This window comes from Equus przewalskii, chromosome 2 (assembly GCF_037783145.1).
Source record: "Equus przewalskii isolate Varuska chromosome 2, EquPr2, whole genome shotgun sequence".
NCBI classification, from domain to species: Eukaryota; Metazoa; Chordata; class Mammalia; order Perissodactyla; family Equidae; genus Equus; species Equus przewalskii.
In genome coordinates, this window is record NC_091832.1 from 78,183,349 (window position 1) to 78,198,378 (window position 15,030).

At 36.5% G+C, this 15,030-nt stretch overlaps 1 protein-coding gene across 1 annotated transcript in view; it reads left to right on the forward strand.

Moving 5' to 3' along the window:
• The window catches only part of ASIC5 (acid sensing ion channel subunit family member 5), a 38,977-nt gene extending 25,414 nt beyond the window's left edge, over nucleotides 1-13,563 (forward strand). Inside the window, exons 10-13 of the mRNA XM_008537730.2 lie at nucleotides 1,921-1,977; nucleotides 4,313-4,481; nucleotides 11,205-11,296; nucleotides 12,807-13,563. Of these exons, the coding sequence (XP_008535952.2) occupies nucleotides 1,921-1,977; nucleotides 4,313-4,481; nucleotides 11,205-11,296; nucleotides 12,807-12,997 (509 nt within the window). The 3' untranslated portion in view covers nucleotides 12,998-13,563. The remainder of the gene's footprint in view (nucleotides 1-1,920; nucleotides 1,978-4,312; nucleotides 4,482-11,204; nucleotides 11,297-12,806) is intronic.
• The last annotated feature ends 1,467 nt before the right edge of the window (nucleotides 13,564-15,030 follow it).

Here is a 15,030-nt window from a genome sequence, read left to right on the forward strand (position 1 = left end):
TTTCTCGTCTATGTGGCCTTGGACTTAACCTCTCTGTACCTCCTGTGGAACGGGGAGAATAGTGTACTACCTTATGGGGTTGTCACCAGGATGAAAGGAGCAAGTGGTTTAAAAAGTGCCTGGGGCCGGCCCATGGCGGAGTGGTTCAAGTTCCCTGTGCTCGCTCTCGGGTGGCCTGGGTTCATGGGCACAGTTCCCTAGAGTGGACCTACTCCACTCATCAGCCGTGCTGCGCAGGCATCCCCCATACAAAATAGACGAAGATTAGCAATAGATGTTAGCTCAGGATGAACCTTCCTCACCACAAAAAAAAAAGTACCTGGGGCAAAATACATAAAATATTTTCTAAGTGTTGGATATTTTTATTCAGATTTCCTTCATTCCCTCTTCTCCAGCATATTTATAAAGAAATGTAGAGTGTATTAAAGGCAAACCAGTTTGGCTGTGTAAATTTGCCACTATGGTCCCTTGCACACAACACTACACTACCTTTCACACATAGATATACTAATGCTACCTCTGCCTTTATAACAACTCTCTCTACTTGGCAAACTATGTCTCAGGAATTTTGAGAATCATCACTTTTTTCTTTCTAGAATTCTGATTATTGGTCTCTGGCCCCTCCAAAGCTGCCATTCTGTAAAGCTACTATCTCTGGGTCTGATTTGTCCTTCCTCATTATCTTTCCAAAGTTACTGGAAAAAAGTCTGAATTGATAGATGGAAAATAATGTTTATAATTTAAAAATGTATTACTTCTTACAACTGAATAACTAATATGGACCAGAAACCAGGTAAGATGAAATATAAAAGACAAACCATGACATGTGCATGAATTTCAGGCTGGAAGTGCCTTCAGGATCATGTCTTACTTGGTTTGATACTCACATATCCCTCTAAGTCTGCTCAGAGGTGAGGAAAGTGAGATCTGGAGACACTAAGGGAAGGAGCTAAAGTGCCTCCACTAACAATTTTACAGAGGCAATCCCCCAAATCAGCTTTGCAGATAGGAACTCTTTCCAAAATTTTATTGTTCTTTGTAATGGGAAAAATATCATTGCACCAAGTAAGGCACGCTTTAGAAAAGACAGGCTGTTTGTTCATTTAACGTTGGAGGAGGATTTTTTTTTCTTTTTTTGCTTCTTTCAGTCGCTTCACAAAGAGCATTCCCTCCTAGTTAGCCAAACTTTTCCACAAATTGTAAAGGGACATTCTCTTTTGGTTATTTTCAGGACCATTGACTAAACATTGAGGCAAATCCCAGGATCCCATGGGTTATAGCAACAGACCAATACTGTATTAAGGTGCAGAGGCTAATGCTTTCGAATCAGCCTGGGATTAACACCAGCTCTGTTAAATATTGATCCTAAATTTGTCTGAAGGTCCATAGCGAGTGCTTAACGAATCTTGGTGCTTACCTGCCCCATCCTACTGTTAGAAAGGGCAGCCCACCAGGTGTGTGAGGGTGTGAATATATCTATGTGTTTAAAGCAATGGATAGAGAGAGGAGGATAGAAAGTGAACAGAATGAGCCGAGGCCTCCCAAACTGCTCCAGCAAGCCACTTTCTGAGCCTCAATTTCTTCATTTGTAAACTGACGATTCCCACATCACAGGATTAGGGTAGGAACAAATGAGGTGATAAATATGAAAGTAATTTTAAATTTCAAAAGATAACAACATTTTAAAATTGTTATTACCACTTAAAAGATTTTAGAATGATATAGACAGATATAAATAAACAAAAACATTATTATTCTTCCTCCTAACGTATATTTTCATTGGGGAATAGCATGTTTTCATACGGTTTTTGCAAAAGAATAAATGTACAGACAGATGGATGATTGTAATAAAGGTATTTTTGTGAGTGTGTCACATTTCATTCATGTAAAATCTCTATATTTACACTTATTATTTTTAAGGAAATGGGACAGAGTGTAACCTACAAAAGTTTTACAACTGTGTTTCTCCTACACTTGGTAAGTGGCTTAATTTATTTCCTTATTTTCAGGATTTATATGAAAGTTGCTCAAAGTAATACAAGACATTAAACCATATTATGGAGAGTCCAGAAATGAAACAGAATAGAGACTATAAGAGGAAGTTTTTCAATGTTTTTAAAATTAAGAACAGTAGCTTACATAGACATAGACAGTAAAACAAAAACTCCTTTAATTTCAAGATGCATCTGAATTAAACATATGCAGTGACAAAGTAACAGCAAGAAAGGTCTGGGTTTTATTTCTAAATTTTTATGTTTTTTAAAAAAAACTTTTATACATTTTTTACAATCAAAATAGCTTTGTTGTTTTTTCGTATACATAAAGCATGCTTGTGATTAGTTCAAACATCACAGAATAGAAAAGAATCATTGGAAAGTCAGCAGAAGTTTCATCACTTTGAGAGTTACTGTCATGATTTAGGTGGCCATCCTTTCATTCATTCGTTTCATTATACATATACTATATATAAATACAGATATAAAATTTTTACAGAAATAGAATCACAGTCATACATGCTATATTTACTGGGGACACTTCTTAAACAGCATTTTTTTTGCTTACTTATCTCTTGTCTTAACCCCCAACCAACGTTAGCAATCTAGTATATTCTACAATCATTTTCTCCACATATATAGCTTCATAGTCATGACTTTAAGTCACCTATTGTTATTAAAATGGCATCACATTATATACCCTTCTATGAAACTTGCTTTTCTAACCCATTCTGGAACTATCTCCAGGACAGCAGGAGTAGATTTAACAGTTTCTTTATAATGGTTGTAAAATATTTCATGGTCTGGGTATGGGTAGAAGAGATCTTATATTTTTTTAATAGCTTACAAGCTGAATACAGGCATACCTTGTTTTATTGTGCTTCACTTTATTGCATTTCACAGAAATTGCGTCTTTTACAAATTGAAGGTTTGTGGCAACCTTGAGTCAAGCAAGACTATCAGTGCCATCTTTCCAACAACATTTGCATTTTTTAGCAGTAAAGTATTTTTAAATGAAGATATGTACATCGTTTTTTTTCGACATAATGCTATTGCACACTTAATAGACATCCAGTATACTGTAAACAAACGTGTGTGCACTGAGAAACCGAAAAAATTCACGTAAATCGCTTTATTGCGATACTCTCTTTATTGCAGTGGTCTGGAACCAAACCCACAATATCTCTGAGGTATGCCTTGTGCAGAGGTCTCATTACTGACCATTGGAGTTGCAGTTATGTTGCCGAATTTCTTGTGGTTTTCTATCCTTGATGGGGGCTGGGGGGAGCTTGGGGAAGTGAATCATGCATGCAGTTCTTCAAGGACTGTTGTGGGATAAGGGGTCAGAAGTGTGTTTGTTGTGGGTGTGTGTATGGGAATGTGTAAGTGTGTGAGTGTGTGAATATAAAAGAGTGTATGTGTGTGAGTGTACACGTATGTGTGAGTATAAGGCAAGTGTGGTGTTTATTGCCAGTAGTCTTAAAGAACTAAGGGATGTGTGCTGAAGTCACGCCCTGAGAAGTAGCAAAGTTAGTCTGGAAAACAAGCCCAAAGTTAGTCATTATTAGTGGGTCTTGGTGAACAAAGGGTCACAAGAGCAAAGAGTTTCAGGAACAAAATCGTGGGGAAAGCAAGAACCAGAATATCTACCCAGAGTGAGGAGCGCTGAGATCAGACACTGGGAGATGGTCCAAAGGAAAGCTGGAAGCACATGTCACCTCCTGCAGGGACTTCTCCAGGACGCATTTGCATGGAGAGCCCGGTTGCTCTACAGGGGCCAAGAGAGAACAGGGGACAGGACTAGGAGGCTGATTTAGAAGTCCCTGGGGTCCAGGGAAATAAAACGCTCTAAACTTCCAGCAGCATGTTTCACACCTTTATAAACTGAGATAACCCCAAGGATACGTTTAGTTTAAACTTGAGTCATTGGCTTTCAGGATTACATTTAAAAGTTCCTCTCAAAGTGACACAAGGTCACACGAACAACTTTGCATCTTTCTTCTGCCCAAATGTCTGATAGTTTTTGGAAATAGGCCCAGAGACTCTCTGGAAAGAATTTCTTATTTCCAACAAAGATCTGAATCCAGTGACTCAATGAATGCAGCATAGCAACTATGTTTTATATTCTGTCTCCTTTGCTGTACTTATACTAAAATAGAAATAAAATATAATCACCACTTGTTAAGAAAGTAGTGATAGAACTTGTTAACCACTTTTTTTAGCCCTGAAAGCAAAATGATAAAATTTTAAAGAGCTCTGTCCTTCCCACTGTGAAATAGTCCTCTTGTCTGAGTCTCCTGTCCTGCTTTTCGTTCCAGACCACATTGAAGTTCAGGGACTGTGTACAATGGGGACACATAATTCTAGCTGCCCTGTTCCCTGTGAAGAGACAGGATACCCTGCTACTATTTCTTATTCCACTTTTCCAAGTCTAAAAGCTTTGAAATATCTTTCCAAGAAGTTGAATCGAAGCCCGAAATATATCAGGTAATCTTTTTAGTCGTGTAAATTCTTTGTAATTAATGTGAATATTGTCTTTACTCAAAACTTTTGAAGACTCAGGAAATAAAATTCTGATCAAAGGAAGCAAGGGCTTACGTCACTGAATTAACAATGAAAGCCTAGAGTTTAAAAAGTAGATAAAATCACCTCTTTCGATCCCTTAATTGAATTGTGTGAAAAGTAGAATGAGGCCTGCTTGACAATTTGCTCACAATCTTACCTTTATTGGCCTAACTGGGGAGAACAATAATGCTGACTAATATCTGTTAATGCTTTAAAATATGACAATTCCTTACTCGCACAGTATATAGTTTGAGTGTCCTAACAACTGTATAAGGTAGATCGAGCACAAGTTATTATTCTTATTTTACAGATGAGGGAACTGAAGCACACTGTATTTCAAGTAACTGTCCTATGAACATAGTCAGAGGCACAGAGAGAACTCATGCGCAAGACCCATGACTCTGGTCTCCATGTGTTAACCAGGGAGACATACAATTCCAATTCTGATTAACTGAGGGTTAGATTAGGTCTCTTTCTGCTTCACCATACTGCACAAATCAAACTTCTAAAGAGTTCTCTCTTTTGAAATCAGGGAGCAACCTTAGCATTTCTCTTTGTTTTTGATTCATGTTTTCAAGCGAAGGATCTGAAACAGCAGTACATAATATAAATATCTTGACTAATTAAAAGCTGATTTACTTTGGAACAACCAAGTAGGTAACTTTGAAAGCAGGTTTTGATTCCAGGGTTAGCTTGGTGTTTATTTTAATGAAGTGAAAAAATGCTCTCCGCATATAAATGCCTAGATAATAAAATGATCTTTACAAATCAAGAAGAAAAAGGATTTTCATCCAGGAAGGGTTGCTAGGATATGATTTCAAACACTTAGCAGATAAAAAAATAGAAAGCTAGAAAATTTGCAATCATAGCTTTGTTAACACTTCTGTCTCCAGTGCAGACATCAATTTGGATTCCATTTTAATATGCGAAGCTGATTGACTTATAATATTATTCCTGTTCTACTTAAATATGACTGAGAAGAACACCCTGTGTGACTTTGACTAAAAGGGAACTCCTGAGTTTTATAATTATTTAATATGCAGAGAATGTAGGCATGATTTTGGAGACATATTGGCAAATGAGAAAAGAAACCCATGTATAAAATAAGATGACTGTGGAGAGCATTGGTTGTTTTGGTAAAGCTTATATTTTTATAAATAGCTCTCCAATTAATCTTCTCACGTAATCGATTTGTAGGGACTTTACATGGTTGTAAATCGTAGAGGCCGTTACCGGAAGGACTAAGGCGAATAGCTGAATGAATGCCGCTGGGCTCAGGGGTGTCCAAATCCTGGCTAGAGCCGGGGGTTAGAAGGCGCACATACAATTAAGCAACTGGTTTGTGCACATGTGCCAGAAATCAAAGAGAAGTCAATCAGAAAACACAAACGCAGTTTGTCAGGAGAGCAGATGTGAAAACCTGCTAGCAGTCAGATTTAAAACAAAGAAACCCCTAACTTAATTATCAAGCTTGTATTTGTTTCTTCCTGGGGTGCAAACCAACCCCAGACTATGACCAATGCAGGGCCTCATGTGGCAGCTGCTGAATCCCCTGATGAAGATGATAAGAAGCTTAGCTTGCTAGAAGCAGGCAGTGTGGAGGTGAAGATAGGGGTCAATTGTGGTTGAATTGAGGTCGATTTCACTAGTAAAACAAGTGGATTTTTTTTTAAGGTATGCTTTTTGGTGAAGAAGATTGGCCCTGAGCTATCATCTGCTGCCAGCCTTCTTTTTTTTCCCTCCCCAAAGTCCCAGTGCATAGTTGTATCTTCTAGTTGTAAGTCCTTCTGGTTTCTCTGTGTGGGACACTGCCACAGCATGGCTTGATGAGCAGTGTGTAGGTCCACACTTAGGATCCGAACTGGCCAACCCTAGGCCACCAAAGTGGAGCGCATGAACTGAACCACTTGGCCATGGGGCCAGCCCCACAAATAAATTTTTTAAATTGTTGTTTTAATTTAATAAATGTTCAAGTAAAAGTTGGATAAATTGTTGGCTTTCGGCAAAACCAGTTCATTCCCCTAATGCAATACTCATACTCAAGCACCTGGAAGCATTTCCTTAGTCTTTTGTACATGTAATAAACACAATTTTTCTTTGATCTCCTTACCCTTATTAAAATCTAGATTTTATTTAATAATCATGCCTCTCCTGATACAAACAAATATTCTTGGCCCTAAATCCTGAACAATGGCCACTATTAGCCTGAGGCACAGATTCAGTGAGACTCAAATTACTGGGCAAGTCACCTGCCTCAGAGAAGTTGAGTAAATATGACAGTATTTTTGTGAAGGATGAATTTATCTTCTCTCAAAAACAGATGGATAATGCTTGGAAATGGTTATGAGTTTTGTGCTTTGGAAGTTAAACAGTATTATCAGCGCTCACGTAAATTAGATGCACAATGGAGGATAAAATGATTGCAATATTATTAAAATTTCTGGACTTCCAAGACAACTTTAGTATTTCCTTCACTTTGGCAACTGTTTTATTATTTGTAAATATTGCTCTATTCCCTGATTATTTACTTAAACACAATACATTCTCCTGTTACCCAGCGTTAAACCAATGAAAATTAAGTAAATATATTAATGATATATTTTGAATTAAGTGTATTTGGGAAGATTGATTTCTAAAACTGTAAACAATAAAGAAAGCAATTTACAGCCATGTTCCTTAGATATATTAAAGAACACCACATAATTCCAGGAAACTTTGCTAATAGAAGCCATTCTTTTTTTTCCTAATTGATGTATAATTGACATACGACATTATATTAATTTCAGGTATACAGCATAATGGTTTGATATTTGTATATATTGTGAAACAATCACCACAATAAGTCTAGTTAACATCCATCACCATGCATAGTTACAGAATTTTTTTTCTAGTGATGAGAAATTTTAAGATCTACTATTTTAACAACTTTCAAATCTGTGATACAGTATTATTAACTATAATTGTTATGCTGTACATTACATCTCCATGACTTATTTTATAACCAGAAGTTTGTCCCTTTTGACTCCCTTCACCCATTTTGCCCACCTCTTCACCCATTTCAAACCACCAACCTGTTCTCTGTATTTGTGAGCTTGGTTTTGTTTTGTAGATTCCACATATAAGTGAAATCATGTGGTGTTTATCTTTCTCTGTCTGACTTATTTCACTTAGCATAATGCCCTCAATGTCCATCCATGTTGTTGCCAATGGCAAGAATTTTTTCTTTTTTATGGCTGAGTAGTATTCCATTGTGTATGTGTGTGTGCATCTATAAACTGTATTTTCTTTATCCATTCATCTGTTGATGGACACATAGATTGTTCCCATATCTTCACTATTGTAAATAATGCTGGAATGGATATGAGGGTACATGTATCTTTTTGAGTCAGTGTTTTCATTTTCTTCAGATAAATACCTAGAAGTGGAATTGCTGGATCATATGGCAGGTCTATTTTTAATTTTTTGAGGAAATGCCATACTATTTTCTATAGTGGCTTCACCAGTTTACCCTCCCACCAACAATGCACAGAGGTTTCCTTTTCTCCACATCCTGGCCAACACTTGTTTTTTCTTCTCTTTTTGAAGAATCCATTCTTAGAGACAATTATTATTGCCATCTGCAAATCATCAGGTGCTTGGTTTGCACCTAGGCTTATAAGACAGAAAGGTTAACATTTATCATTCATTCATTGGTTTCATCTTAATTTGTTCCCTTATTTGTCCATTTTACAGATACACAGTGAGCACCTATTCTGAGTCAAGATTTGGGGCTACTAAGCAGTAGGGAGCCCAGTGTGCAAAGACAAAAACCCTGCCTCCTGCACTTATTTCCCTTGATGTGGAGATGGAGAATAAATACATATCATCATGTCAGATGGTGTGAAGTGCTGTGGAGGGGAAGGAAGCAGAAAAATGGCCTGGGGAAGCCAGAGTCAAGGAAGGTGTTCCCAGGGTTGTGTATAGTGACCAGGTTAGATCTTCCTGAGAAGGTGACAACTGAGTAGAGACCTAAAGCAGAGTTTCTCAAGCTTTTTGGTCTCAAGTTCCCTTTGCACTCTTAAAAATTACTGAGGAGTCCATTGAGCTTTTCTTTTTGTGAGTTGTAAGTATCAATGTTTGCCATATTAGAAATTTAAACTGTGAAAATTTTTATTCGTTAATTCAATTAAAACAGCAATAATAAATTTATTGTATGGTATCATAAATAAGAGCTTTTTACAAACAGTAACTATTTTCCAAAACAAAAAAATTTAGGACCAAGAGTGATATTGTCTTAGAGTTTTGTAAATTTTCTTTTGTGTCTGAGTTAAAAGAAGACAGATTCTCATTTTTACATTTAGTCTGTTGCTTTATGTGTTTTTGGTTGAAAACTGTAAAGAAAATCTTGCATCAAACAGATATGCAGTTGGAAAGGGAGGCATATTTTAATAGGCTTTATAGATAATTGTGGAATTTTTCTTCAATAACATATCAAATCTCAACAAGTGGTAGTTCCTGAAATGTTGATTGTAATATGTGTCTTGTGATTGCCCTGCAGGGAGTGTGGTCAACTCCTCACTCCAAATTCGATTTGGATGTTGAGATATAAGATGCCGCAGATGCATCAAGAGGGCACGATGAAAATTTACTCCTCACATGATGAGACTGTCTGGGGAGAGTAGGGCAGGCTCTTGAGCAGATACCCTCTTGACTTGTGAGTACAAGGAGAGGCAATCAGCTTTGCCTTTCATTGTGGTTATGCGGTGGGACTTGGATGAGAGATCTCAAATATGGGCCAGAGGTTGTGTGGTTTAAACTTCCCCGGTGTAAAGGAGGAAGTGTGTAGGCTTTCTTATCAGTTTACCTCTTTGGGGCAAGAAGAGGGAAGGGTGGCATTTGAAAGCTGTCAGCAATGAAATATCAAAAACATGTCAATGAATTTTTTATACTCAATTATATTAATATCCATTGATCTTGCACTTTGAGTGGATAGTTTACCCATGCATGATTTTGAACATCATTTGATGGTCATTAGAAAAATTTGCTGCATTATGCAGATTCGCCAAATACTGATATATTTTGTTATACAATATACATTTCATTTTGGTATCAATTTTTAATTAAATACCATTAATATCACTATCATAGTTTGTCAATCATTCTTTCGAGTAAAAGTCATGTTCCATGTAAAAAGTGGCTGGTGCAGCTTTTCTTGAAATAACAATCGTAGTGAAAATGTCAAATAATATGTTAGTCTATTATGAAAATAATTTAGATCTCATGAACCTCCAAAAAAGATACTGGGGAACCCCTAGGGGTCTATCACCACACTTTGTAAACTGCTTTCCTAAAAGAGATATAAGAACTAGCCTCCATAGTATATGTAGGAAGAACATTCCAGAAGGAGGGAAAATCAAATGCAGAGGAAGATTCTAAGCCAACAGCGTGCCTTGTGTATGGATAGACTAGAATGGAGGCTGGTGTGTCAGGAAGAAGAGTAATCAATGGCCAAGAATGGCAGGGCATGAGTTGAAGAAGGTCGAAATGAAGAGGTGGGTGGCAGAAATCTTATAGGGCCATGGAGGAGTTTTACTTAGAGTATACCGCGGGGTTTTTAGCAGAAGAGTGATATGATTTGCAAGTTGCAGAAGTATTCTTTTAGTGATTGTGTGAAGAACAGAGAGTGTGTATCTGTTGAAGTGAAGTACCTTAGTAGGAAGCAGAAAGACCAGTCAGGAAGCCATTGGGAAAATCCAGGTGAGAGATGGTGGAATCTTAGGCACAGGTGGCAGCAGTGAATGGGGTGAGAGGTTGGATTCTGGATATGTTTTGAAGGTATAACAAATATTTCCTGATAGGTTGGCTGTGCAGTGTTATAAAACTAAAAATGGAGAAATATCAAGAGTTAGAATTAGAATATATCAGTTTGAAATACCTATTGAATATCCAAGTAGAAATACAAAGAGGCGATTGGATGTATTATTGGAGTTCACAGTCTCTACTGGGCTGGAGATAGAGAGTGTGAGGGTGTCCAAGGCTATATAAAGAGCTATCATTTTAAAATACTGTTTGGCCGCTCAGGTCACATATAAAGATTTCTAGAAGACATTAAGAAAACAGAGTCTCTGTTCTAATATATTAATGATGTAAAGTTAATGACTGCCATTTATTGAACACCAATATATGCCAGGTTTTGCGGCAATCCTTTGTATACATTATTTAATTTCTCCTCCTCACAACTTTTAAATCCCAACTCTAAAATCCTGATTACAGAGGAGGAAACCAAGACTCAGGAAAACCGCGTGGTTTCTCCGGGCTCATATACGTAACAAAGGACAGGACTAAGATTTGAATTAAAACTAGACACACACTTAAATGTTTGCATCTACTCTGTAGATATTTACATTTAACATCTTTCTCCAGTTTCTTAGGAATGAGATATAAAAAAATTATTGGGTCAGAGAAAACATTCTTTTCTCTAAATACCAACATGACAACAGTGCCCTCCAAATGAAGCTATTGTGGTTAGTATTGAATCCAATGGTGTATCTAATTCAACGTTAAAAAACACCTGAACCAAAAAAGGATATCACTGTACTTTGTCAAATAGGAATTAAAAATAGTGCTGACAATCTTAAGCTAGCTTAACTCTGTTTTTATCCCCAGGGAGAATCTTGTGAACATTGAAATAAACTATAGTGACTTAAACTATAAGATAACCCAGCAGCAAAAAGCAGTGAGTGTGTCTGAATTACTTGGTAAGTGTTCTTTCTCTGTTCCTCAATATTAAAAAAATTGCCTATTAGGTTATTTTTCCTTTCATGTTTAAGATTTAGCTTATCGACGGAGAAAAAAAAATCAACAGGGCCTGACATTAGCCTGCCATTAGCCTGCCATTTAAATCTAACACTTTTTCACTACCAAGGCACATCTCCAGGAAACCTCACATGGGCTTTCACAAAGAAAAGGCTGGTGTTCATCATCCCATACTCACACTCAGCATCTTGCTTTCCCCTCAGACATCCCCCGTCAGCAAGTGATTATTGTGTGGTGTTTCGGCAATGCCACATCTGGGTGGAATGTCAGCCACCTCAGACTTTCACACACAACTGCACCCAGAGTGGGCTGCAGAGAAGATCCTGAGCAAGCAAAATTTGGCATTTAAGGTATAACCACTGTATGCTCACACTCTGTCATCCTATAGTCCTTAATAAACTTAATTGCTCATTTTCTGTATCTTACTGCACGTAGAGGAAGACACGTAGGAGACAGAAGAGGGTATCAGTTTCAGGCAAAAAGACAGCAGACAGACGCTGGCAGCTGAGTTCTTGAATAGGGAGGAAATATACCAATTCCTCAAAGTTCTTGGGAAAGCTATGCTTGATTACCACACTTTACAAAAATAGCGTGATCCGAAGAATGGCCCGGGGCAATGAGAAAAAGATTAATAATGTAATCTATTTCACAAGGCAGTGCTAGAGTAGTCAAATTCGTACAGTCAAAAAGTGGGATGGTGACGCCAGGGGTTAAGGGGAGGGGGCGGTGGGGAATTATTGCTTAATGGGCACAGAGTTTCAGTTGGGGAATATGAGAAAGTTCCCGAGATGGATGGTGGTGATGATTGTACAACAATGCAAATATGTTTAATGCCACAGAATTGTACACTTACAAATGGTTAAGTAAATTTTATGTTGTATACATTTTACCACAATAAAAAAAGCACAAACAATAAAGACATATGTCGATTTTAAAATTTTCTTCAGAAGAAGGCAGTACTGTGTTAATATATTTGAGTTTAGTGAAATGTTACAAGTGTTTAAAAAGAAATAGTTTGGACACTTGAAGGCCCAAACTGCTTGGAAATGTATGTTTCTGGGAAACATCATCGCCCAATAATGCCGTGTGAATCCTGCATTTCTGTTCTTCATTCAACACATGAAAATGAATTTGTAGTTATTAAGGATGTTTAATAAATTTTCCTAGATTTAATAGCCTCCAAAGACTTTGAGTTATACTTTTGAAAACAGATTTTATGTTTGCTTTTTCTCTCTCCTTTTTGAGATGATTTATATGAATATTATTTCAAGCTATTATTAATTGCTATTCCTTTGTTTAAACCCAACTGAAAATAATACAATTAACTGATCTTTATATAATAACATTTATGATTAACTTATTAACTTCAAATAATTTAAATTCTAGTAGTGTTTAATTTGCTTTTGTGAAAAAACGTGATTTATTCAATTTCTTTTATTGGCTTTATTACAGCAGATGTTGGCGGTCAACTGGGCCTCTTTTGTGGGGCCAGTGTGATTACAATTATAGAAATTATTGAATATTTATTCACCAGTTTCTACTGGATATGCATTTTGTTCTTGCTCAAGATACCTGAAATGACTCATGGGGCTCCTCCACCACAGAATCAGCTGAGGGATGAAAATGGTGTTGAGGAATGCTGATGCTCCCCGAGGACAAAAGTCTGCGCTTTCCTCTCCACAATACCTTCAGATTTATTCCTGACTAACTCATTGTTATGTAACATTATGTTATAGTTTTGGGGACTCAACACAATCCATTGTAGATATCTATCTCTTTATACATATCTTTATCTTTGTCTGCATTTATGGATGTATATTCCTTATTTATAAAAAGAAACAGGCATACATGAATTCCCAGCACCTAGAACAGTAGACACTGTGTAGTAGGCATTTCATAAATATCGTTTTAATGAATGAATATTTGAATAATGGAAAAAACATTCCTTATGACTAAATACGTAAATCAGATCTGATAAACAACCTGTATGTGAGGAGATGAGATACTTCATTTAGGAAATGATATAGGCAATCTGTACTTTATAAAATCTCTGAGAATTTTTACTTTCACTAAAATTCAACATAATTTTATATTCTTTTGCCTGGAGTGTTCTATTGTGTAATTGATTTTTGGAGTGAAAAGCTATATATCTATTTCCTATACAAGCAGATGTTTAAATCTATTTGAAAATAAAGTTAAATCTGTAGTATATTGGAAGTACACAGTGTTTTATAATTTTCTCCAAGAACCTATATGTACTTATTTATTCTAGAGAGGAAATTCAAAAGTCGTAGTTTTCTCATTACCCCTCAGGCAGTCAACAACTTTCAGCCTCTCAAAATATTCAATCAGTGCTGAATTGTCCAGAAGCCTTATCAAGCACTGTCAACAAATCATCATCAAGTCATAGAATTCTAAACCCAAATTCATTCTGTCTAGTATTTCTGGGTCTCATTTTCTTTCCAGCCACACAGGAACAATTTCTGAAAATCTTAATATGTTGTTTTCAAGTTTAATTGTGTGCTAGTGGTATGGGAACGAGGCCAGTGCAATCTGAGAGTACTTACTCACATTAGGAATATGTATATCTCAGGACCCAGAAATCCCAGTCGCGGATAAATAGTCCAGAGAAATTCTCCCACAGAGATATGACATACTAAGATGTTCATCTTCTATGTATTCATCAATGGGGAAGTCACTGTCAGCGGTGTGAGTGCCTGCTATGGAAGACCAGCAGCAGAGAGACACTATGGATTAACCATGCCCCCAAAATATTGCTAAATCTTAAAAATAAAGTGATAGGTAGAAAAAATGTTTTAAGAAACCCCACACACACAATACAGCTATAATACAATAACTTATGTAAATTGAATATGCATGCACACAGAACAAGTACATCCATCTTAAAAGAACATATATTTAAAAGGTATATAAATATAATATTAAACATTTATGTAACAAACACATTAGAAAGATTGCCTATAGTGGAAATGGAAATGGGAAGTGGGAAAACAGGATAAAATGGAACAAATAAAATGAATAAATGAATAAACTAGAAATATAAGACTATCGATGATAGTGCAATGTGAGAATTCATGTCTCCGAAGAGAAAACTCATTTCTCTGCCCTGTGGCCCCAAAATGAAATAAAATATTTGCCTGCAAAGCCATGTTTCTCTTGACAGTTGAGAAGAATCATTTGTTGTGCTAATATTAGTATGACTGATTCTCAGGCTTAGTGCAAAGAAGCTTCTTGTTTCCTATATAGCAATTCTTTTCTCCTCTACTTGTCCAAATATGTTAGGCTAAACCAAGGAGATACTATTCTTTCTATTTTATTGCCATATTGAAAATTCTTTCAACAATTTGTATTGTGAGTGATTCATTGACAAGGGACTCTTCTAATTTTGTTGTATGCCCTACATGAAATGGGCAAGTAGCAGAATGTAATTGGGATGACTTTCCTATTTTTTGGACTTGATGAATCCCAAATTACAAGAAATTTAAGATATTTCGTATGACTCAATTTATCTTCCTATGCTCTAAAAATTACAAATATATATATTTTCTTCAAAAGAGATTAAATAAGGATTGATGTAATGAAAGAGCTAGCTAATTAAGAATGGAGATTCTTAGAATTTAAGCTTCACGTCCCTTAATCCAGACCCAAGACCCTA